The 26,065-nt window shown below is 43.1% G+C and overlaps 1 protein-coding gene across 2 annotated transcripts in view; it reads left to right on the top strand.

The window, feature by feature from the left end:
* The window catches only part of ZNF704 (zinc finger protein 704), a 247,188-nt gene that overhangs the window by 171,436 nt on the left and 49,687 nt on the right, over nucleotides 1-26,065 (top strand). For both annotated transcript variants that reach the window (XM_008000964.3, XM_008000963.3), the window contains exons 3-4: nucleotides 19,060-19,163; nucleotides 24,729-24,961. In XM_008000964.3, coding sequence (XP_007999155.1) covers nucleotides 19,060-19,163; nucleotides 24,729-24,961 — 337 coding nt within the window. The remainder of the gene's footprint in view (nucleotides 1-19,059; nucleotides 19,164-24,728; nucleotides 24,962-26,065) is intronic.

Below are 26,065 nucleotides of genomic sequence, written 5' to 3'. Positions count from 1 at the left end.
TATCCAAACATTTTCCTGTGCCCTGCTGCAACACATTTATAAAATGGTCCTAAGCAGCAGTTCTACAGGAACTCAGTTGTTGACATGTCTCTGGGGAGATGTGCCCATTCATTCCACTTTCCCCCGCATCTCTAAACTGGTTATTTATGAAAGGTTCCTTCAATTTCATGCTAATTCCCTTTTTTAAAAAATAGTCTATAAGATTGAGCCTGTCTTTGTCTGGTTTATATTGCTATAACAGAATACCTGGGTATTTACAAACAATAGAATTTTATTTGGCTTACAGTTTTGGAGGCTGGGAAGTCCAAGATGGAGGAGCTGTATCTGGTGAGGGCCTTGTTGCTGTGTCATAAAGTGCCAGAAAGCATCACATGGTTAGAGAGTACACAAGAGAGGAAGGGAATGGGGCTGAACTCGTCCTTTTCATCAGGAACCCACTTCTGGGATAACTAACCCACTCTCACAATAACAGCATTAATCCATTCCTGAGGGCTGAGCCCTCATGACCCAATCACCTCTCAGAGGTCCCACCTCCCAACATTGTTGCGTTGGGAATTAAGTTTCCAACACATGGACTTTGTGGGGAGCAAACTCGAACCATAGTGGAGCATTTATTAAAGGCATTTTTAAAGACTAAAGAGATCACCTTCAAGGTACTACTTTTCACAGTTTGAATTGCTTTGGGTGTTGTTTGTGGTCTGTCCTGCTAGATACTATAGTTATGCATCCATAGGGGTGGGGTGCTGTGAGCCATTACCTTCACTGCTTCCCCTTTACCCACATGCATATTTATATCCTCAAAATTGTAAGAGATGAATCAGGCATAATTTGCTTTTACAGAAGTCATGTAGTTCACTTAGTGTTTTGCAGCCCCACCCTTTTAATTTCTCCAGCATATAAAGTAAAAAATCTGAGCCTCAGTAGTTGGTAGTTTCTCCTGTCCCCTGGAAAACCTTATAAAACAATCACACTGGTGTTCTGCCCTTTATCACAGGACCTTCAAAGACAGGTTATGTATTTTGAGCTCCACAGGTACTCCCTCGAGTTTCTTTAAAGCAGTGAGTCTTTAGCCTGCTGGAGGTTATGGATCAATTTCAAAGAATCTGTCAACTCACTGAAATAATATACAAAATTTTTTTTGCATGTATCTATACATTTTCCTTTCCTGATACAGAGTTTACCCCTGACCTCCCATTTATAGTGGGTTTCTCTATTCTTAGTGGATGTGACAAAAACATCACTAACCCCAGTATCCATGAGACTGCTGCCATTTGCCACTATTGACTCCTCTTGCCACTGCTGCTACTATCAGAATCATCACTGCCATTGGGACTGTTGTCAATGTCTATTTTCCCTGTGACTACTTAGCTATAGCCTCTGATATCTGTCACTGGAAGGCTAGAACATGCAGAACTGTTGAACCAATTACGGCTGGAAGTACAGTAGGAACCACCATAGGATGGTGTCAGGAAGCACTCTGTTAGCCTAGGCCTGAGATTCATGTGCCTATTTGCAGTGCCACAGTATACCCCAAGCTCACCCAGGTGGGCCTCCAGATTCATGTGCCTATTTGCAGTGCCACAGTATACCCCAAGCTCACCCAGGTGGGCCTCCAGCTTTTGGTATTCCTGTATGCCAGAAGAATTAGCTCTGTACTAAACTGCACCTCACATGTCTGGTACCCTCTCCGCTTGCCTAATTCTTGCCAACCTCCCTCCCCAGTATACTGGGTAAAAACATTGTCTTATTCAACCTAAGGAAGCTGATTGCAAACAAATATAAAATAAAAACAAAAAACCACTGTCTTAGTCTGCTCAGGCTACTATAACAAAATATCAGACTTGTGACTTAAACAACAGATATTTATTTCTCACAGTTCTGGAGGTGGGGAAGTCCACGATCAAGGTCCTGGCAGATTCAGTTTTTGGTTGAAGGTCCTCTTCCTGGCTTGCACATAGCCACCTTTTGCTGTGGCCTCACACGGTAGAGAGAGGAGGCTCTGGTATCTCTTCCTCTTATAAGACACAAATGCTATCCTGGGGGCTCCACCCTCATGACCTCATTGAAACCTAACTACCTCGCAAAGACTTCATCTCCAAATACTATCATGTTGAGGGGTAGGGCCTCAACATGTGAATCTTGGGGAGATGTAATCACTGTCATAACGTATACATACTGTAGTGCCCAACTGCCGGGGTGGAAATCCAAACCCCACCACTTACTTCACTTTACCTCTCTGTGGCGGTTTCCTCATCCCTAAAAAAATGAAGAGAGTAATATTGACCTCATAGACTTACGAGGAGTAACTGAGTTAATGAATATACAGGCTGAACAGTGGTTGACAAATGGGAAATGCTGCGTGAATGTTTACTATTATGATTTATTTAGAGAGGTTGATTATACCCTGGGTTTGACCTAGTAGGACCGTAACCTAAACAAGTTAATAAGGGTAAGTCTTGGGCAAATATTGGAGTGGCTCTCAAACAGTTCTGGAAGATAGGAGATAGGAAGTCACCCCAGAGGCTTTATTTAACCTGACCATCTTTTTCCCCTTTACCATGACAGCAAGTGCCACCCGGCTAGATAGGAAAAGCACATAAGCAGACAACTGGTCCTCAGGGAAGCTGGCAAAGATGTCTAGCCCAGGGATTTTGGAGCTTTGTTTGTAAGATACGAGATCCTAGGGACAAAACTACATAATCACCAAAAGGAAACAGCACTCATGGAGAGGATGGAAGTGCACCCCTGAGATCTTACAAGCAAAGCTGCTGCTGTGGGGAGCATGGTGGTGGACAGCCTCCTGCTGCTGCTGCTGCAGATCCACGGCAGCCACCGAGGCCATCCTCCCTGGGGCTCATTCTCTCCAAGGTCCTAGCACAGTAGAGCAGGCTATCCTGCCTGACACAGGACTCCTGTAATGGGCAACCTTTCCTCAGGATGCCCCATCGCCTTGGGCTGACACTTTCTTAGAACTGCTCCAAAGTTCTTCCCACCCAATCCTTCCTTTCTCCCAGGGGTCAAACCTGCCTGGTGGTCTGGCTGGCTCTCCTTGCCTTCTCCAGCTGTCACCCCACCATCCTTCATAGGCACCTTCCCCAATAAGTCCTTTATAGAACTGATCCTATCTTGGTGTCTGCTTCTTGGAAGAGTCAAACTGACAACGCCATTACTGCCTTTTTTTTTTTTTTTTTTTTTGAGTTGGAGTGTCACACTGTTGCCCAGGCTGGAGTGCAGTGGTGCTATCTCGGCACACTGCAAGCTCTGCCTCCCGGGTTCACACCATTCTCCTGCCTCAGCCTTCCGAGTAGCGGGGACTACAGGTACCCGCCACCACGCCTGGCTAATTTTTTGTATTTTTAGTAAAAACGGAGTTTCACTGTGTTAGCCAGGATGGTCTTGATCTCCTGACCTCGTGATCTGCCTGCCTTGGCCTCTCAAAGTGCTGGGATTACAGGCGTGAGCCACCGCGCCCGGCCTCAACTTCTAGAAGTTTTTCCTACTTACACAGGAAATCAGGTGCTTATTTCTATCTGTGGTAGATGAACCTTCATAGAAATAACATACCAAGTAGGAAAAGAAACGTTAATGTTAGTGATGTGTCATATTGGAAATGCTTTTTTCTCTATATTTTTATAATAATTTTTAGTTGGCTCACTTTCCCATCAAATTTCAAGTAAATCCCAGTTCTGTAGTCTATGAGCTTGCTAACTCCTTATCATAAGCTCATGGGTTCGCCTGAAGTATGTGAAAAGTTGATTTTAATCAGCCTTCCTAATAATTCAAAACTAAAAAAAAAAAAGGAAAGAAGACAGATAGCCACTGAGCTCTTGACTAATAGAGGCCTATTAGTATTTGAAATATTTAGAACTTCATAATAGTGTAGAACTGGAAGATAGACTGAATAATTCCAACATAGTTGAATCAACATGCTGTTACAGTAAGGTTGCCTATAAACTGCTGCTACGCAAGTATGACAACCTAAATGAGCTAAAAGTTATTAGCAGAGGTGGAAATTATGATTTATACCTGATAGTTATACAATCATTTTTAGCAATGCTTTCCACTTTAAATATTAATTCCAGCATCCTAGGCTTATAAGCCATGTGTATTGTTTTCAGGAGAAATGTTAAATAGTAGCTGCAATGCTTTGCCTTCTCTGGACTGTGGACTTCACTTGGCTTTTGCCTAAGCCCTGTTTGGCATTATTAACCTGTATTCATCCACCTCCTATTACAGGAAACTGGATATGCCCTGGCCAGTAGCCACCCAGCCATGTTACTGATCTGCTGTTATGCCCAGTAGTAACCTTTGTATTGTATTCCTAGCTGTATCAGATTCTTCTGCTCATTCCTTTGGGGAAGTCATGTTCCTTGGGCATGGAGTATACACATCTAGATGTGCAATTGTCCAGCCTGTGGATATTCAGTAAATAGATTTGATTTCATAGTACTTAGATAGTTCTATTATGAACAAATGTTTTAAATGATAGAATTACCGTTTTCTAGAGACAGGATACCTATATTGAAAGTTCAAATTGATCAGTCATCAAATAAAAGCTGTATGAACTGACAGAAACATATATTGGTAACACAATTAAAATATAAATAAAAGGACACAGGAAATAGAGCCAGTAATGTTATGTGTGTATGAGAATCCTCCAGAGGGCAACATAGGTGCTTCCACTCATTTCCTCAAATTTGACATTCCAGGTGTCTTATGAAGAGCATTGTCAAGCTTTGGAGCAAGGAATTCTGCCTAAAGCAATACTTTGTACATAGTAGGTGTTACTGAATTGAGGCCTGCTTGAATTATATTATTGAAGATTATCTTCAATAATATACACACCCTAGAAAAGAGAGTCGTTATCTGGCTCATTGATTGAAACAATCGAATTTTAATGAGGACAAACCGGTTCACTTCGGGCTTGTGAAACAAAAGATAAATAGTATTTGAATTAGCACAAATACAGGCTGCACCATATGAAATTGCCATTTTTATAGACAAAAAGATTAATGAAGACTCACAATTTCATATGGTTCAACCTAATAACATAGAACAGGTGTCAGTATAGAGATTAGAGTTTGAGTATATGAATTGAAATGAAATTGAATTATTCAAAACATTTTAGGTATATTATAAGAATACTATTTAAAGAAAACCCACAGAGATCCTTTTGAAAGCAAAACACTCTTTTTTAAATGAGTAGTCGGCCTATAATCCATATATTATGTTCTCATTAACGTGGACCCACCCCTACATATAAAGGAAATACTTTTCATTATAACATAATTTTAGATGTGTGACCAAAAAGGAATTGCTCTTAGCTCACATATATATTTCAATTATAGGAAATTACATGTTTGTCTCAAATTAAAAACAAAGTGGTAGGGATGATCATGCAAACAGCATTAGTCTGTAGTATAAAGACCCCATTGCGCCTCTGAAGAAGACAGGCCCGGCTGACTGGCCAAGTTCTGTTAGAAAGTTACCAGAATCTCCATGTTTATAAAATGGCGGAGTGACATCAACCCACAGTGGCAGTTTAAAATTGTGTATACATGTCATGAATGCTCAATAAATATGAGCTATTAGGAGAAAGAAGATGCAATTTTTTAAAAAAGATAGCAATTTTTTTTCTCTTTGAAACTAAATCTGGAACTTAAGCAGCTTAAAAGGGGATTGATTCAGTGGTCTATGTCACACATCGGTTTGTCCCCTCTTCACAGTGTAAGACAGTGGAGGTATCAGCCCTGTCCCAGCTGTATCCAGAAGTGGCTGAAATCTGCAGGCAGGTCCCAGACAGGCTGAAGGTGAAATAAACCAAAATTTAAAGTTATAATGAAAAACTCTGAATAACTCTCAGCCTAAAGCATCTCAGCAAATTAGCCCACTTGACTTGAGCCTTTTATTTCTCTGCCCAAGCAGAGCAGCTGCTTCTGAAGGGCAAGGCCATTACCCAGAGCCCAGGCCCCACTGCCTTGGCAGCACACAAGCAGGGATGCCTCCACAGCTGCTCTCTGAGGGGAGACACATCCCCCCTTGCTCCTGGGGAACCCAATAGGGGTGGCTCTGTTAGGAATGATGTGAGTCTTCTCTCTTGGAAAAAACAAAAGTAAAATAGCTACAACTGTCACTTCTAGCCCATGTTTCAGTCTGTTGCCAACATAATAATGATACTATTTCAGGTAAGAGAAGCAGCAGAAATAAGAAGTGTGGTCTTTTAAAATCTGTTTTTTCTTTAAAAAAAAAAGAAAGAAAGAAAAAAATCACCTTATTTTTCTTGCATTGTCAAATAAGAAAATGCTGGATTTGTTTTCTCCCAGCTGCTCTCATGATATAACTGTTATCACCATGAAAATGTAGCTGGAAGTTCTTTAGATTATTGGGGCTTAAGTGGATTTGAGGCTCCAAGCAATAACATACTTAACCCCATCAGTAAGCCTGGAGTGACTTAAAGTGGACACAGACGTAAGAGTGAGAGGTGCAACTTTGATTAGTTTTCTTCTTGAGAATAACCATGACATTTATCAGGCAGACCGTTAACCTGAGAATGACCCAAATGACACAGGGCACTTCAACCCCATTAGCCTGGGCCCTGCCACCCCTGCACATACGACAGGCCCTGGTGGATGAGATGCTCCCCGGGACCCCAGGAGTGACTGGTTGACAGCCTGCACAGACAGCAGCCCAGCTAAATGCACCCCAGCCAGCAGCTTCCTGAAACAATCAAGAGCCCTTTCCAGAGTTTGATAACCTTTCTTTGGCCATGACTGAGGAGCAAGCTCATACTTAGTGGGGTACAGAGAAGCAAGCAAGGACTTTGCCATCCCAGGGAGCTAGAAGAAAGAGGCTGGCTGCCCTGGGTAGGAGACAGGGTCTGGGGCACAGCCACCTCCCACTCCCTCATCTCCTCCTCCATGCACAGAGTACACACAAGTCCACACAGAGGCACTGACCCACACAGACACGGAGACCGACACACACACACACATGCACACACACACAGATGCATATACAGATACAGGACCGAGATACACACACAGACACACACACAGGACACCAACCCACATAGATACAAATGCAGGGATACACATATACACACACAGAGGACCCAGACACACATAGCTGTGCACACAGATAGAGACACACACCCAGAACATCAACCCACATGAACACAAACACAGACAGACACACATACACAAAGGACCAAGACACACACATACATACAAGGCCCACACAGCTATGCAGAGATACGCACCCAGGACACCAACCCACAGACATAGACAGATATATACACACCCATACACAGAGACACACAAAACACACACTATCCAAATAAATTCAGGAATTTGCTGTGCTCCTTCTGGTCTTTTTTCATCACATGCAGCCTCAGTGGCAGTCCCAGAAGGGAGCTCTGAGAATTCAGGGGTAAACACTCAGGCTCTCCCACTGCACTCCCACAACACACTTCTGACACCAAATGTGTGGGAGTTTCCCCCATACATCAAGCAAGCAACCTACAGGGGAGTGTCCTCCAGTTCAAATGTGACAGTGTCTACCTGAAGAAGTGTCAGTCCCACAAGAATTCCCCACTTGTGATGCCAATCCCAAGCCCCAGGTTGTTTCAGGTTGTTTTACTGTGCTTCTGACCAACTGGCTATAAATCAGGGTTCCCAGGACACCCTCCTCGGGTTTGATTAATTTGCTAGAGCTGCTCACAGAACTCAGAGAAACTGACTTACATTTACCGGTTTATGATGAAGGTTATTATAAAGGATACAGATGAGGAGACGTGTAGGGCACAGCATGTGGGAAGGCGTGTGGCGTTTCTCTGCCCTTCCTGGGCTCACCACCCTCTGGGAACCTCCACATGTCCCACTGTCTGGAAGCTCTCCAAACCCTGTCCTTTTGGGTTTTATGGAGGCTTTGTATGTAGGCATGATTTATTAAATCATTGGCCACTGGTGATCAGCCCTTTCCCCCACCACCCCCAGAGGTTGGAGTGGGGGATGGTGCCCGAAAGTCCAACCCTCTAATCCTGCCTTGGTCTTTCCTGTGACCGGCACCATCCAGAAGCGACCTAGAAGCTGCCAGCCACCAGTCATCTCATTAGCACACAAAAAGACACCTATCACTGGAGATTCCAAGGATTTTAGGAGTTGTACAGCAGGAAACAGGGATGGAGGAAAACAAAATATCTGTTTCACAATATCACATGCACACTGAGGGCTTTCTGTTAGTTTAAGACTGGCCTTGTGACTCCTGGGAGAAAATGTTGGCTGCAATCAAAAGCACTAAACCTACAAAGCAAAAATGCCATCAAGGAATGCTGGAGATGCCTCCCTGAGCTGTGCTTTGCAGCCTGCTCACATCAAGAAGTCCAGCTAATCACACAGAATTGTTTTCAGGGGATTTGAAACTTATTATTTAATAATGTTATTGCTGACATTCTAGAGTTCACTGATGTGTCTATGAGCCTTTGTGAATATAGAAGAATTATCACAGACACTGGAACAAAATCCATTTTGCCTAGATAAGCCAACAATTTTTAGGGCCAGTAAAAAGAAAAAAAAAAATCCTATGAATGATTTATTTAATACTTGAATTTGTGAGGAATTGTCTTCCACAAGAGGAAACAAATAAATCACTAGGTCTAACAAGATGAGAGTGAGCAGGGACAACTGCAGAAGTTTTTCAGATACATGTTCTGTGCTTCCCCCTGCCACTCCTCCGGGATTGTCACCATCCTTACCTAATGCTAATTTGTCCACAAAACCTTGATTATGAACTTACCCCAAGCCTGGGCACAGTGGCTCATGCCTGTAATCCCAGCACTTTGGGAGGCTGAGCAGGAGGATCACTTGAGTCCAGGAGTTCGAGACCAGCCTGGGCAACATAGTGAGACCCCCGTCTCTACAAAAACTTGAAAAATTAGCCGGGCATGGTGGCGTTTGCCTATAGTCCCAGCCACTCAGGAGGCTGAGGCAGAAGGATCATTTGAGCCCTGAAGGTGGAAGCTACAGTGAGCCATGAGCACACCACTGCACGCCAGGCTAGGTGACAGAGCAAGACCCTGCCTCAACAAACAAAAACAAAACTTACCCTAAGCAAGGGTTTGTGCTAGAAGCTGGGAATAAAAAGATGCAAAACTAAGCCCTGATCTTCGCAGTGGGGAGGAGGAGGGAGCACATGCAGTCCAACAGCGCAGCAGTCAGTACCTCTGGCCCTCGGCAGGTGGAAGGCGGCTTCCAAGAGCTTCCAGGAGCGGGATGGAGATGAGTACTAAGGGTGAGTAGAAGCAGGCCAGCGCAGGAAGAGAAGAAAGCTTGTTCCAAGCAGAGGGCACAGCTTATTCACAGGTATGGAGAGGAGAAAGTGAGTCTTGTTACGGAGAATTTTCATGAGTTGGAAGAGCTGCCCTGCAGAGGACTTGTCATGATGGGACCAAGCTTTCCAACCTCAGCTGAGCCTCAGTTGCTGCTTGATAGACTTTTGGTGTCCTGCTCCATTTTCTCTCCCAGTACTCATAACAGCAATTCCAGACCTTCAGCACGGCAATGTCCTCTCCACTCTCCACAGAGAAACTTACCTGCTTCTGAGGAGAGGCCTCCAGAGAGAAGCATCGACTTCCCCAGCCCCACACCTACAAGTGTGCTTGCACCCAGCCCATCTTTATTCTCCTCACTCCAGGTAGAAGGGGTTGTTCCTCCTTTTGTCTAAAGCTACTTCGGTTGGAGCCCAGGACCCTCGTCATGCTGCCCCAGAAAAGACCTTGTCCATTCCTCATCCCTTCTTTCCTGTATCTTCAGCCTCTTCATCCCTAGTAGCTCCTTCCTATCAGCATTTAAATATGCTAGAGTTCCTTTCATCTGAAGAACAAACAGGAGAACTCTCTAACTTCTCAAAGAACCATGAACAATGGCCAAGTGTCTTTAAGAGTCCTCTACAATGACTGCCTCTAATTTCTCAACCTCCCAGTTTCCATCCACCCTGCAACCCACAGCAGTCCACTTCCACTCCTGCTAGAGTCTCCACCTACTTCCTTGCTGCTAAGTTCAAGGGAATTAAGTTAAATTCCCTGTCTGTCCTCATCTGGCTTGATCTCTCTACATCACTTAATGCTGTTAACCTGTTCTTCCTGAAATTCTCTTCCCTCTTGTATCTGTAATCACTTGACTCCTCTCCTCATTTCTTTCCTACCTCTCTGTCTGGTCCTGTTTGGCCCCTGTCATGTAAGTGGGGAGAAAACAGAAGCCTATTAATAGAAAAGGGTCAGTGGGAACAGGAGAGAGGAGGTCTTGTTGAAGGAGGATAAAGACAGCACAGGTAGAGGCAGTGGCTTCAAAAAGCAAAACACCATGCTAACCTCCCTGTGAGACTGAAGCAAGAAGGTAAGAAAGGCAGAATGTGACAAAGGCCATGCCTAGAGGCCTCAATTCTCTGTATAATCTAGGAGGAAAGGGTGTCTGCTGCTTGGGTTGGCAGGAGCTGAGCCTTGCAGAGAGACGTGAAGATAAGGCAGAATCCTGGCTAGAAGCAGGCAGGTGTGGTGAGCGAAGGCGGGTGAAGGGCCTGCTGAGGTCATGTGCTGGTAGGGTGCGTGCCGAGGATGGATCCGGCCGGCAGAGTCATTCGCTGTTTCCCATCAGCACTGAACGCCCTGGGGTGCGACAGTAAAGAGCAGCCCAGGAGGATTCAGCCAGGGTTTGGTTCTTCTGGGCCAGTGGAGCAGAAGGCTCGCAAGGCCAGGGATTCAGGGATGCTGGTGAAGGGAGCACCCCGCTGAGCCACCAGTGGACCCGGCAGGAGTGATGCAGTAGCCAGAAGTAAGCTATTCTAGGTCAGAAGTACTAGCCTCTACTGCCTGGGAGGAAAGGAGAAATCCAGAGACTGGCTGTCCCTGGGAGATGGAGGAGCAGATGCAGTGACAGAGAGTGGAGCTAGACAGAAAACGGGAGGGGGGAGTTGAAGTGGGGCGATGGAAGGTGACCGCCAAAATCCAGGTGTGTGCGCATGCTGTGTTCTTGTTTAAATTCGTATTATGGAAGTTTCAAATCTACACAGATATAGAGAGAATGGTCTGATGATTCCCTCAGTACCCATTCCCTGGCTTCAACAGTTGTCAACATTTTGTCCGTCTTACTTCATCTAATCATCCCCAACTCACACTTTTGAGGAAGGGGTTGTGGGAGGCTACAGTATCTTCATGCAAATCCAAGATTTCATGTTATTTCACCTATAAATACTTAAATAGGTAAAATTCAGGTTTTTAACCTGAGAGTGGTTCACTGAAATAACAGTTTTAGGTAAAAGAGGAGGAGGATAATAATAACTATTGAGTGTTTCGTATGTGTCAGATATTTTACACATCTTATTTAACTCTTCCAAACCCTCTAAGGCCTGTATTATTGCCATTCCCATTTTACAGATGAGGAATCAGAAGTTTTGTGAAGCTGCAAGATTTGCCTAAAAGCACTTAGCTAATAAATGGAGGTTTTGGGGATTAAACTGCAGTCTGTCAGACTGCAGCGTCTTTTCTCTTCAACTCAGCACTCTGCTGAATGTTGGCTGGGGGTGGTGGGTTAAGGAGACAAAAGTTAGGAAGTTAGGATATTGGCTACCTTCAGTACATCTCCTAGGATCATAATTCCAAGCAAGGTAAAAAATAAAGGCTGTAATTTATGTGCCAGAGTGTTTTATGAATATTAGGGGAGAGAGGTCATGACAGGAAGGTCAATGCCTGAAATAGAAAAGAGAGAACAAGATAAGTGCATTGCCTGTGCCTCAAAGAACCAGGAGCTTTTGCATGTGGGTGAAGGGGGATGGTCTCCTAAGGGAGGCAGATGAAAGGCCCACACCCCACCTGACCTCACTGGGGGTAAAGGGATGAGTAACTCCAGTGGAAAGGAGGAGAGACCTACCAGGGAGAGTCTGGGTATGGTAAAAGGGGAGAGGGCGAGGTCACGCGAGGGTCAATTTGCAATGGAACACAGGGGTCCAGTGGGCAAAGTGAGTGGGGAGAGAAGTTGTAGAGGGTTCATGAGGCAAGGACAGAAAGCGGGAGAAAGAGGGACAGGAGGGGAGTCTTTTCAAAGTTTAGTAGAAATTAAAGCAACTGCCTAGCTTCATGCTACTCAAAGTGTGGACAATGGGCCAGTGCCAGTCTGCAAGCTCTTTGTTAGTCATTGGGCCAGGTACAGAAATGAAGAGGAAGGGGTGTAGAAATTTTCCACAGGCCATGGTTTTTTTGTACAGTATCGATCCATGACATATTAAAAATGTCTTAAAAATGACCCTTCGCCACAGATGGCTTCAGATGTACTGATATATATTGCCTTATGTATTATGACGTATTCACTCTAATTTTTCCATCTTGTTCGATCCAGGCCACTGAACACTTTATTGCAATAGGCAGCTTTCTAATCTTCCCTTTGATTTTTTTTCTTTTTCCATCAATTTTGATGAATACTGACTTCCCTATAGTCTTAAAAGAAATAGAAGCTAAAATGAATTGGGAAGAGTTAACATTTACCACTTTTTCTACAAGATTTCTTTAAAATGGAAATGAAGTTCTGTGCTTTATCATATTTAATAGTTACTGAATCCAGTTTTCCAAACTCTTAGTAAAAGCTTTCTCAGAATTCCAAGATTGGGGATGATTATGCCTTTCCAGTAAAAGATTTTATTTTCAGATATTATTCCTCATTTTAAGAATATTACAAGTTTTTAAAAGTGACTGAACTTGGTCTAGACAGCAGATTTCAATAGTTGCTAAGGAACTAGATTAGTGCTAATCTAAGGAATATATTATTCATTTTTACTTCCATTTGTTACTACAGCACTTTAATTGCTGATAAATGTCTTTTATGGCTCTCCAAGGTGTAAAACATCTCTCCCTTAGCTAGTCACGGGAGACAGTGTTTATATGCATCCTCCAAGCAGGCAGTATTCAGGCACGAAGTGGCTCCAAAGAAGGAAAAGGCTTCTTGCAGCACAAACAATAGCTGGGTTTGTAAGCACAGGCCATAGCTGAGCGCTCAAGGACAGACCAGCCACACCCACCCATGCATGAGACCTGGCCGGGCTGCCTCTGCTGATGCTGTGCACTGCGTTGATTGCCTCTTCGTGTAGTAGATGATGTCATTCTGCAACCTGCTGCCACAGTCATCAGACAATCAATTCCTCAGATAAAACATTGGTTGTCAAACCCAAGAAACTCATTTTCCACACGGCAGCCAAAATGAGCTTTTTGAAAAGCTAATCTGATAGCATCACCCCAACCTTACCCAACCTCTCCCAACCCCACTGCGCTTTAAACACTTCAGTGCTTCCCAGGGCCTTTAAGATAAGGATAAAGCCCTTATAGAGCATGGAAGGCTCTCCCTGAACTGCCCCTCCCAAGCACACTGCACTTCATGTTCAGTCTTCCCTTTCCTTTTTAAAGGAAGCCTTGCCCTGGCTCTTCCACTGCCCAAAAGCTCTTCCATCCTCTGAGGCAACACCCATACTCACTTCCAGTCTCAGCCCTGTTCTCCCGTTAGCTAGAAGTACCTAGGTTGGTCCTCATCCAATCAATAGTACTCTTCCTGGCATTTATCACATTTGTAAGTTTACATTTATTTGTGTGTGTGTGTTTGATTAAGGTCTAGTTCTCCAATAGACCAGAGCTGAAGAGGGTAGAAACTGTTCATTTTTATAAAGACTGTTAATTCTCCTATCTAGCACAGCCCCTAGCACATAGTGCTCCAAGAGTGAGTACTGAAAGCATAAACTCTTAAACATGGAATCCAAACAAGCACTCTAGGCTTTTCTATTTGTGGACAGTCTGGCCAAGACTCATTATGTAATGAGCAGTGTCTTTGCCAAAGCACCGACTGGAAACTCTAGTGAGGGACCAGCAGCTGCTTCTCCATGAGCCAGTTGCCAGCTCTTACAGAGTTATAGCAGTCTTTTCATTATCAAAAATAATATACCTGCCTTACAAAAAGAAAATCCACAACTGCTAGTGCTGGTGCTGAACAAGAAAAGCAAGTGAAGTCATCTAATGCTCTCCTCCCTCATGGGGGACACACACTATGGGTGTAGTCAGGAATTAGAAGGTTAGTAAGAGCTGACATAACATGAATTCTGACTGTGGCTGAGGCTCAGGCTGGTGCTCATGTACTTTCTCATTTAACCCTCTCAACAAGTCTATGTTTATCCTTCTTCTATAGATAAGGAAACAGGGAGTTTAAGTAATTTGCCCAAGGTCACACAGGTAGCAATGCAGAGAGTGGATCTGAAGCCACATTATCTAACTCATTCTGGAGCCTACACTCTTAGTCATTACTCTTGCTGCCTCTCCTGGAGAGGTCCAGAACACAGCCTCAGCAGAAATCCAGGAAGGTCCATACTCATAGACTGAATAGTATCTCTGCATGGAGGGGCAGTGTCCCTTTTAATGTAATACGGTTGAAATGAGACTTTACTCCACTAAAAACAGCTGAACAGCCTGCCTTCCATTTCCTCACTTTCCTTACATTTCCCATTTTCACTCATTTCTTAAATACAGATTGATTACCTCACTCCCGGGTTCATGAATGTTCTGTCGATTCACTTTGCTTATAGGAATACAACAAACCACTCAGCCTGGCACACACACCCCCTGGTCTGGCTCAGGCTCTGCCCCCATTTCCACCACATCCCTCACGTAGGACCCTTGAGTGGTCTCCCAGCAAGCCCAGGGCTCACCGGCTTCCTTGATGTGTTTCTCCCGTCTTGAAATCCTGTTCATCCACAGAAGCCAGGTCGGCTTCAGGAACAAATCATGTATAGAGTGACAACGAATACTTCTATCACAGGTTGAGCATCTCTCATTCCAAAATCTGAAATCTGAAGCACTCCAAAGCCCAAAACTTTTTGAGCACCAATATGACACCACAAGTGGAAAAGTTCACACCTGACCTCATGCAGCAAGTCACAGTCATACAACACACAGTTTGTTCAGCGTCCCCTAGGGTAAAATAAACTTACCTTGGGCTATGTGGGTAAGGTGCATACGAAACGTAAATCAATTTTGCGTTTAGACTTGCGTCCCATCCCCAATACCTTATATTATATATATGCAGATATTTCAAAATCAGAGAAATCTGGCCAGGCGCCTTGGCTCACGCCTGTAATCCCAGCACTTTGGGAAGCTGAGGGAGGTGGATCACCTGAGGTCAGGAGTTTGAGACCAGCGTGGTCAACATGGTGAAACCCCATCTCTACTGAAAATACAAAAATCAGCTGGGGGTGGTGGCACATGCCTGTAATCCCAGTGACTCTGGAGGCTGAAGCAGAAGAATCACTTGAACCCGGGAGATGGAGGTTGCAGTGAGGCAAGATAACATCACTGCACTCCAGCCTGGGTGACAGAGCAAGACTCCATCTCAAAAAAAAAAAAAAAAATTCTGAAATCCAAAAAAAATCTGAAATCCGAAACTTCTGGTCTCAAACAGTCTGGATAAGGAGTACTCAACCTGTATTTTTAAATAATTCCTAATTTAAGTCCCATAGTATTCAAATCTGGCTGGAGGAAAGACTAATTAAAAAGGTAAAAGCCTTTAGTAAACATGATTCTTAAGGTTTTCAATTGTAGATTGAGATTCAAAATAGGAGAGAATATTTAATATCACCTCTAGTGGTTTGTTTTTTCTCAACAACTCTAAATCTACCAGAAGGGCCTTGCAGCAGTTTTCTCAAAGTGTAACAAATTCTACTTTATATATCATCTCTTTGTGTTTAATTTCAAGGATTTGAATTTACCAGTTAATCAGTAATTAGATAGTAGTGTACCAAAAGAAGTTAAACAAAGATAAAAACAAAAACACAACTTAGCACAAGGCCATATCATCTGGTAATGTTTCATGTAGCATGATTAAAATATTCCCTGAGAAATACAGGTAACTGAGTCATTAGTGATGTATTCCTTTTACTTTGTTGTGGTTGTTAGTGATTTCCAGTGCCAGCAGGAAACTTAAAGGAAATCCAAATCCAAAAACACTCTGATTATACTAATTATTCCTTTTTTCATTCGTCATTGTAAATCTCTTTATGATGCTCAATAATTGTTTTGAAATGTGGTAGATTTTTGCAATGCAAAATGTATATTTTACAATGATGCATTCTGTATTGTCATATTTTTAAAAACACATAAATCAGTATTTGAGTTAATTATCAAGTAGACCTCTAAAGCAAAATGTTCACCTTAGGTGTGGAAAATCAAAAGAGATACAAAGCAGATTGAGAGAGGGGTGAAAAGATCCCTGAAACCAAGATGTAGAAGAGGGAAAAAGGTTGTTTAGCAAGTCATTGTAGGAACCTGGAGAGGGGCGAGGGGACCCTCTCCTTACCAAATCATGTCATCCCGCTGTACCAGGTACACGGGCCTCCTATCCTGGTTCTTAAACCTTTGTTAGTAAGGGAATTAAAGCAGACTGGCTGTTGGAAAGAGAAGTCAACAGCCCTCCTAATTCAGTCTTGGAAGAGGTGTGGGCAGCAGCCAGCTCAGATGTCCCCCACTCTGCGTGATCCTGGAGCTGGGCTCTGGGAAGGGCAGATAGTTGGAGGAGCCCCAAGGTGGATTAGTGGATATGCAGCAAGCCCCAATTTATCCCTTCTATGACCAGCATTACATGGGGAGATTGAGCCAACAAAACACTCAGAATTACCTGAAGGTGCTTTGCATTCTTTCCCTGGTGCGATTTTAAGAGGCTTTGTCTGTTTAAGAAAATGGCTTTACCTTTACTCCCAAGTACGGGGATCTTGTAAACTGTGAATACTGTAAAATCTTTAAATGGTATGCCAAATGAATTACAGTTTTCCCCCCTAAGTGTATGAGGTTGTCTTGAAAACTTCTGTGTGGAGTGAATTGTGCACTCTTTTTTTTTTTTTTTTTGAGACGGAGTCTCGCTCTGTCGCCCAGGCTGGAGTGCAGTGGCCGGATCTCAGCTCACTGCAAGCTCCGCCTCCCGGGTTTACGCCATTCTCCTGCCTCAGCCTCCCGAGTAGCTGGGACTACAGGTGCCCACCACCTTGTCCCCGGCTAGTTTTCTTGTATTTTTCAGTAGAGACGGGGTTTCACCATGTTAGCCAGGATGGTCTCGATCTCCTGACCACGTGATCCGCCCGTCTCGGTCTGCCAAAGTGCTGGGATTACAGGCTTGAGCCACCGTGCCCAGCTACTGTGCACTCTTAAGCTTGCTTTACAAAAGTATTTTAATAGTCATCTCTGAAACAAGTAATTTGTCTTTTGATAGAACAATTTGCTAAGGTGCGTGAGGTGCATAAGGAGCATAAGGTGCTTTGAGAAGAATTATTGAAGAAAATTTCAAAGATTTCAGTCTCTTGGTACCTTCGATTGAAAGAATAGGCTTTGTTTAATAATTTAGTATCATGGGTGGACTTCAGAGAGCCAAACTGTAACAATTTTTGTAACTTCATGATGAAATTAATTGAGCAGACCCCCCCACCCATAATAGGGAACTATTTGTTTTTTTCTCCAGTTTAAGAATTTATCTTCCCACTGTTTTGTGAAGCAGTGCTGTGAAGTTTCTATCTCTAAGAGTTCATTGCTTTTACAAATCAGGTAGCACACCTGTGAATGAAAGCCACATGTGTCAAAGTGACAATTCATTTGTGGATATGGCTTATTAATCCTCTGTTGGGCTTCTTCAGCTGTTCTCTAATTTGAAAATGTTCATCTCTCAGGAGGTGGTACAGTTTATTTGATTTCATCATATGACACAAACTTTTGCCTCTCAATTTTACCTCCTTTATTGAAATAAGCTTAAAAGAAGTTGACTCCAGTCACCATGATCATAATCTTATGAACCTTTATTCAGGGTTAACTGGCCAAAATTAATGAACCAGAGCAACCTCTTCATCTCAGTGAACGATTGCCAGTGGCTCTTCACTTTAACAACATGGTAACTATTCCCATGACCTACTCTTTTTGTAGTAAGTAGTTTTTAAAAACTTTTTTTAAAGCTCGGGAGCTCAAACACCCCTAGTTGCATTTCTTCTCCAGCCTCTTCCCTTCTCAGTAAATGGCTCTAGTTAGTGCTCCAGCCAACACCTGACAGCCTTCCTCGCTCCCTTTTGCTCATCTCCCACGTCCAAGTGCATCAGCCAGTCTTGCTGGGTCTCCAGCCACTGTCCCCACCCTAGTCCAAGCTCTCCTGGACTCCTAGCAGTCATCTCCTAAGTAGCCTCCCTGCTTCTATTCTACCTTCCCTAAAATCCATTCTCCATATAGCAGCTCAGCTAATCAGTAATAATATTCATCATATTACTTCACTAGGCCTGCTTAAAGCCTCCCAGGGACTTTCCGTTTCACTTAGACTAAAATCAAAACACCTTCCATGGCCACCAGACCCCATCTGACCAGCTCTGCACTGCTCTCCCCTTCTCACACGGTAAGATCAACCTTTAAACATTCCTGCACATTCCCACTGCCATGCCTTTCCACAGGCTGCTGCCTCAGCTTGGGGTGCACTTCCCTGCCCCTCAGGACAGACTCTCCCCCACGTTCACAGTTCACCTCAGACGTCACCGCCTCAGAGAAACATCTGGTCACCTTAGATGCAGCCCCCACAAGCAGGCACTGTCACGTTAGCCTGTGTATTCACTTCATAGCCCTTGTCACTATCAGAAATGATTTTATTCTTTCTAGCTTGTTTGTTTACTGATAAGTGTGTTGCTTCCTACCATCCTCTAGGCTCCATGAAAGCAAGAACCTTGTCTGCCGTTCACCTCATATCACTCATGGCTAGAACAGGGTCTAGCCCACAGCACACTCTCAATGAAAAGTTGTTAGATGAAGTATGGGTGATGGAATCCTTGTCTTCCTAATACTGTATGACTTTGAAACACTTCACTTCATGGACTTCAGCTTCCTCATCTGTAAAATAAAGCTAACAGAGTATCGGTTGTTCATGGGGATAAGTTAACAGTAAACACGTGACAGCATATGGTACCTTGTGTAGCCCACAGCAGATGCAGAGTGAACAGTCACCAATGTCCCTTCCTGTTTTACAGGAAATCTTCAGAGGAACTAGACATGGACAAGGTGACAGCAGCAATGGTACTAACCAGCTTGTCGACTAGCCCTTTGGTTCGAAGTCCTCCCGTGCGGCCAAACGGTAAGCCCAGGATATGGGGCTTAGGGAAGGGCCCATTGACACCAAGAGCAGGGCCTCTCTTTGAGGCATCTCATTCCTGTCAAACGCTATGAACCACTGACCCTCACCCATTAGCAGGAAGCAAAGGGAAACATGGAAGAAATCGAGGCCCCCAGAGCTGTCAGCCTCCTCTTCATTTTCCCAGGGAGCCCACTGCTTAGTTCACCCATCCCTCCATTCAACTCACTTTTATTGAGCTCCTTTATTTTCTGCCTTGCTAGGACATGTCTTTGCAGTACTTGTGTCCCTTTTTTTCCCAGGCAAATGAAGATTGAGCTAATGAATTACTTTCCCTAACGTTATTTCTGTTTGACTGGGGAGGCAGTTGGATCAAAGAACTCTGAGATTATTTTTTAAAAACATTATCTCAGACTTCTTAATCAAATAGAATTATCTAGTCCATTCATTTATTCCATACACATTTATCAGGTACCATGCTAGAAGAATTGAATACCTCATTGAAAAAGTATCCACACTCCTAGGTAGTATACTGTTTCTTTGGGGAAGAAAGACCATCAATCATAGCCATATGACTGGCTAGCATTTATTGAGCATTACTATGTGTCAGTAAACAAGTACTATGCTTGCCTTATCTCCTGTAATTCCCACAGCAATTCTATGAGATATTATTATCACTAGTTTACAGATGAGTAAACTAAGGCTCATAGGGATTAACTGGCAGGACTGAAATTCTCCATGTCTTTTTGATTCCAGATTTATTCTCTTAATCGTGATACGATTTTGTCTCATATAATCCAACACAGTAAATAAGGAGGTCAGGCAGTAGGAGGTGAAGCTGGAGAGACTGGCAGACCTTTCAGGAGGGGTCATTTATGCCTGGCTAGGAGTTTGGACTTTATGCTGAGGCTATGGGAGCACTATTAAAGTGATTCTAGCACTGCAAAGTTACGATTAGGTTTATCAACCAAAAGGAAAAGAAAAGACCTTGGTGGTCACAGTGGAGGTGAATAGGACATAATCAAGAAATGTGAAGAATGCAGAATCAAGAGTATTTGGTGCTGGACAGAGAGAGTGAGCAGGAGGGTGGGTCAAGGATGACTTCCAGGCAGTTGGTGTGCTTCAGCAAGGGGAGGACATTCACTGGGGTAGGCGAAAAACACACAGGAAGAGATGTATTGGCAAATGTTTGGTTCAAGAGCTGAAGTTGCTGAAGAAGACAATAGGAAACATGTTTAATAGGCAGTGCCTGAGGATCATTCAAGGGGCAACATCTGGTAGAGATTTGGGTGTATCTTGGGAGAGAGATCTGGGCTGAAGGTACAGAATTAGAAGGCAACATTTTGAAGCCATGAGAGTAGATGAGGTCACCATGAAAGAGTTATGTAAAAGCAAAGTGAGAAGAGAAGATGGCTAAGGAGGGAAGCAGTGAAGCTCACCACCATGCAATGAATTGGTAGTGGGAAAAGTGCCCAGGAAGACCCTGACGGGTGACCAGATAGGTAGAGGAAGACCAGGAGAGTGTGGTTTCATGGAAACCAAGGGAAAAGCATGTTTTAAGGAGAAGTGTCTGATGCTTCAGAAGGTCATGCATTAAAAAGACTGAATATTGCATCAAGAAGGTGGTCACTGGTGGCTTTGTCAAGAGCACTCCCCAGGGAAGAAAGCCAGATTGCAGATTGCAGTTCACTGAAATGTAATGCACTGAGACCACTGAAAGAGACTTCTTCTGATCAGTGAAAACCTTCTCTCAAAAACCAGCGTGGTCAATTATGAGATTGAGATATGGTTCATACCCAATTTGGTTTTAGGTGTGAGGTGTTAAAATAAATTGGTTGAACATGTATTCAATCCTCACCAAAACTTACTCCAACCCCATTATAAGGGGGAAAGAATGATCAAGATGCTAGGAATTCAAATTAATGTCATGAATCAGTATTGCCCAGCAACATCATGATTCACCAAGCTGGAATAACACCTCTTCTTTTTTTTTTTCTTTTTTTTTTTTTTTTGAGATGGAGTCTTGCTCCATCACCCAGGCTGGAGTGCAGTGGCACTATCTTGGCTCACTGCAACCTCTACCTCCTGGGTTCAAGCGATTGTCATGCCTCAGTCTCCCAAGTAGCTGAGATTACTGGCATGTGCCACCACACCCAGCTAATTTTTGTATTTTTAGTAGGGTTTCACCATGTTGGCCAGGCTAGTCCCGAACTCCTGACATCAGGTGATCCGCCTGCCTCAGCCTCCCAAAGTGCTGGGATTACAGGCGGCGGGAGCCACCTCACCCAGCCGACACCTCCTCTTTACGTAGCACCAGACAAGTTGTTCTTGAAATGGGCCTGACTACTCCCATTCAGTGACCTGACTGCTCTTCTGGGGGTCTGTAGCAAATAGGTATTCGGATTTACCTTTCTCACTTTGACAATGCTAAAAAAAGATTATAGTAAAGGCAAAACTATAGCCAGGTGTGGTAGCACATGCCTGTAGTCCTGGCCCAGGACTTTGGGGTTGCATTGAGCTATGATGGTGCCACTGCACTTCAGCCTGGGTGACACAGCAAGATTCCAACTCTAAAAAATAAAAAATAAGAAAACCCTGGAAAACCCCCAAAACATATTCTAAGAAAAAGGAATTGCAGAATGTCATGGAATCCTTAAAGGAAAAAAGAAAAGTGTATTTTAAAGTAATCATTATTTTTACCATTGGCTTCTTTTTTTAATTGAGAACATTTTTAGTGTTCCTTTGACTTAAAGGTCAGAATTAAAATAAACCTTTTGGTTCTTCAATGCAAACTTTTGTTAGCATAGTAATAAAGTAATTCAGTGCTCATTTATGGTTTAAAAAATAACTACTCAACTAATAACCCCAAATTGTCTGCTGTCTCTCATTTAGTCTGTAAGAAAAAGCAAATTCTTAAATAAAGAAAGCAATTTATGATAATGAAGGCACTTTTTTAGGAAAAAAAGATTTTCTCTAGAATTATTGCACATCAGTGAGTTTTTTGAAACTGTTGTGATCATTTTCTGTGCCTAAAAAGGATCATTTTGTCAGGAAGTGGGTCTGCAAAGAGGGTAAGAGTCCAGCAGTGCCTGTCTCCATTCCTGACAAACAGTGGTTTAATATAAGGAGGCTCTGTCCCCTAAGAATATTATAAATCAGACCTGACTTTTTTCTGAAAAAAAACTTTACTATATCACTTATAATCCTTCTGACTAAATAGTGTTTCTAAAGGAAATGCCATTCACAAATCAGTAAGCAAATTCACTTTTAGCATTGACATGAAACCATGTAACCACACTGTAATAATAGTTGATTCTCAAAATAAATTCAGTGCCTCATACTTAACATGATTATACATCTAGCACCATTAGTTTTATTTTATTTTACAAATGCATACTACAGTATATTTATAAGCCACCCAGGGCCTGCCAAGGGAGTTTTTCACACCAAGTAAAATCATCAAGCCTTATATTATGCTCTTCTTGAACTCCTGTTGTACTAAATGGAGCTTTCTTATTTACAACAGGCAACTCTAGTCTGGTGAGTGCATCAGTCTCTGTGTAGACTGCAGGGAGTGAGATGCTAATTTAGTTTTGTTGATGCTGGCAAAGCATGAGACTGCATAAATGACCATTTCATTCTAAAAGAACCTAGCTGTAATGAGATAGGTAGTTTCTCCTATTTCAATCTACAGTTTCACTCCTCTAACTTAACTTTTTGCTTGACATAGTTGAGGAATATGCTAGAAATCTATAATTAGGTAAAGGTAGTTATGAAATTTCCCCATGAATGCTAATCTACCATTTGTCTTCACTTCATTACTAATTACACAGACATTAACAGTATTTTTTTAATGAGGCATTTGGGGATGTTTTTTCCTTGTAATTAGAACATAGTTTTAATATATTCAAAATGCACATAAATATGGAGGAGAAATTATCCAAAAAGAAAGTAGAATTTATACAAATGCTAATTAAGGTTGTACATCTTGAAAAGTAAAGCAAATCTTCAGTGATTAAAAGAGCACCCAGAAGACATTCTTTTTTTTTTTTTTTTTTTTTGAGACAGAGTCTCACTCTGTTGCCCAGGCTGGAGTGCAGTGGCACGATCTTGGCTCACTGCAACCTCCGCCTCCCAGGTTCCAGTGATCCTCCTGCCTTAGCACCCCCCTAATAGCTGGAATTACAGGCACACACCACCATGCCCAGCTAATTTTTGTATTTTTAGTAGAGATGGGGTTTTGCCATATTAGCCAGGCTGGCAGAAGACATTCTAACTGGGCAGAAATCTCTCCACATTAGCGAACATTTCATAATGCTTTCCACCACAAATGAAAAGGTAATATCCAATAGCAGTCTTAAAGTAATTATTGCCAATAAATTCTTATCCTATCCCAGCTTTGCCAGAAAGAATGGAGGTTGTTTACAGCCCAGGGACTGCATGCACTGAGGAAAGAGGTCCAACCAGCAGGCCACCTTGGGCCTGGTCTCACCAGGGATACTTACCAGTCACATAGCAAGTCACTCTGCTTCCTGCTGCCTCAGAGTCCTCATCTATAAAACTGGGATAATAATCCTTATTCTGAAGGACAGATGTTGTGAGAATGCTTGAGACTGTGCGAATAAGCTTTGTAAAATGTAAAACACTCACAAAATGTAAAGCATTACTATTTGTTGTAATAAGCAGAATGGAAATGGGCTTTAGATAACTATACAGAAATTATTTCTCTTAGATTCTTAAGTGTTAGACTAACTTCCTATAAATGTATTCTAAGAATCACAGTCCTATAAGAACCTCCCACCCCCCATTTTTTTTTTTGAAACAGGATCTCACTCTTTCACCTAGGCTAGAGTGCAGTGACCCAGTCACAGCTCATTGCAGCCTCAAACCTCTGGGCTCAGGTAATCCTCCCTCCTCAGCCTCCAGAGTAGCTGAGACTACAGGTGCATGCCACCATGCCAGGCTAATTCTTTCATTTTTTCTGTACAGACAGGGTCTCACTATGTAACCCAGGCTGGCCTCGAATTCCTGGCCTCAAGCGATCCTCCTACCTCAGCCTCTCAAAATGCTAGGATAAGAGAAGTGAGCCACTGCCCTCAGCTAAGAAATCCCTTTTTTAAAAAATGTTGACATTAGAGGGGTTGGGATGAGAGGGAACTCTGTGACCAAACCATTCAGAAGAATACTGCAAATGCTATTCCTGTCTTAGAAATACTGCAGTCAATAAACCCAGAGCTCCCCAAACTCAGTGAACAAGAAAATCTTTTTTTTCCATATAATCCCCACTATGATCCCAAGGAATTTGTGTTGCACAATACAAAAACACATCAGAAAACTCTTAGAAAAACCTATTATCATGAGGTTAAAAAAATTAAATGTTTATAAACTACAGTGTGGCTTTTGGGAGGCGGTGTATAAATAGAGCTAAAACTTACATACCCAGCTGTTGCAGATGATTGAGAGGGCTGGAGTGGTTTCACTGGTGTAGAACCAAGGCTCCCACTTCCCCACTGAACCATGCCCGGGCACGCAGGGGTCCTGGCACTGACTGTGTTTGTGTGCACGCAGAGAGCCTCAGCGGATCCTGGAAGGAGGGCGGCTGCGTGCCTTCCAGCACCAGCAGCAGCGGCTACTGGAGCTGGAGCGCCCCCAGCGACCAGTCCAACCCGTCCACGCCGTCGCCGCCGCTCTCGGCTGACAGCTTCAAGCCCTTCCGTAGCCCCGCGCAGCCAGACGACGGCATCGACGAGGCGGAGGCCAGCAACCTGCTCTTCGACGAGCCCATTCCCAGGAAAAGAAAGGTTGGTGGTCAACCATGCGTTCAGTTTCCTGAAGATGCTTTCTGTCCCCTCTGAAGGGCCAGTGTGAGCTTAACCTTGGACCTACACCCGCTTTCTGTGGAAAGCAGCAGCTTACGTTCCTCTTTAATGTTGTTGAAGTTTGAATAGAAATTGTTATGGTGACAATTAAAAAATGACATATACTGGTAAATTTCCTGAAAGTATATACGCACGTGTCCCATCCTCTGGTTATAAATTGCTGACCTGGGAGTTACCAGTATTTGTAAGTTAGAAAATTGGACCTCTGGCTTGCTTTGGTATGAACTCACTCTCTTCATGGGACTTATTTTTTTCATATGTAAAATATAATTAATATCTTTTCCTCTTTTCTCCCTCAATCAGCCCTGAAGAGTTATTGGGAAGAATATTTTGTATCTCATTTTTATGCAGTTATCTGTGAAATATACATAAAAGCTGAGATATAAACAAACTTCCATTCTTACATCCTAGAAATTATATATTAACTAAATAAAAAGTGAAGAAGAGCCAGGCACAGTGGCTCACACCTGTAGTCCCACTGCTTTGGGAGACAGAGGCAGGAAGATTGCTTGAGACCAGAAGTTGGAGACCAGCCTGTGCAACATAGCAAGACCCTGTCTCTACTAAAAAAATTTAAATTAAAAAAAAAAATTAGCTTAGTGTAGTGGCATGCACCTGTAGTCTCATCTACTCAGGAGGCTGAGGTGGGAGAATCGCTTTAGTCCAAGAGTTCAAGACTGCAGTGAGCTGTGATCTGGCCACTGCACTCCAGTCTGGGCAACAGAGTGAGACCCTGTTGCTTTAAACAAAACAAAAAGGAGTAGAAGGAAAAAAAGACATCTAATTAATTGATTTAGCAAATTAATTGATTACACATTTGTTTAATCCTCCCAGCAGTCCTGTATAGTAAGTTTTGCATTTCCATCTTGATATGAGGAAACTGAGGATCAGGGAGATTGATTGTACATTTAACTGGCCCCCGTCAGGCAGGTTAGAAAGGGACAGAGCCACCATTCCAGCCCAGATCTGCCTGAGCCTCAAGTTCATATTCTTTTCATTCTCTTCAGGTACATTTAAGTTATGTTC

Source organism: Chlorocebus sabaeus, chromosome 8, assembly GCF_047675955.1.
Source record: "Chlorocebus sabaeus isolate Y175 chromosome 8, mChlSab1.0.hap1, whole genome shotgun sequence".
Taxonomy (NCBI): Eukaryota; Metazoa; Chordata; class Mammalia; order Primates; family Cercopithecidae; genus Chlorocebus; species Chlorocebus sabaeus.
This window is presented reverse-complemented; position numbering and strand designations above follow the sequence as displayed.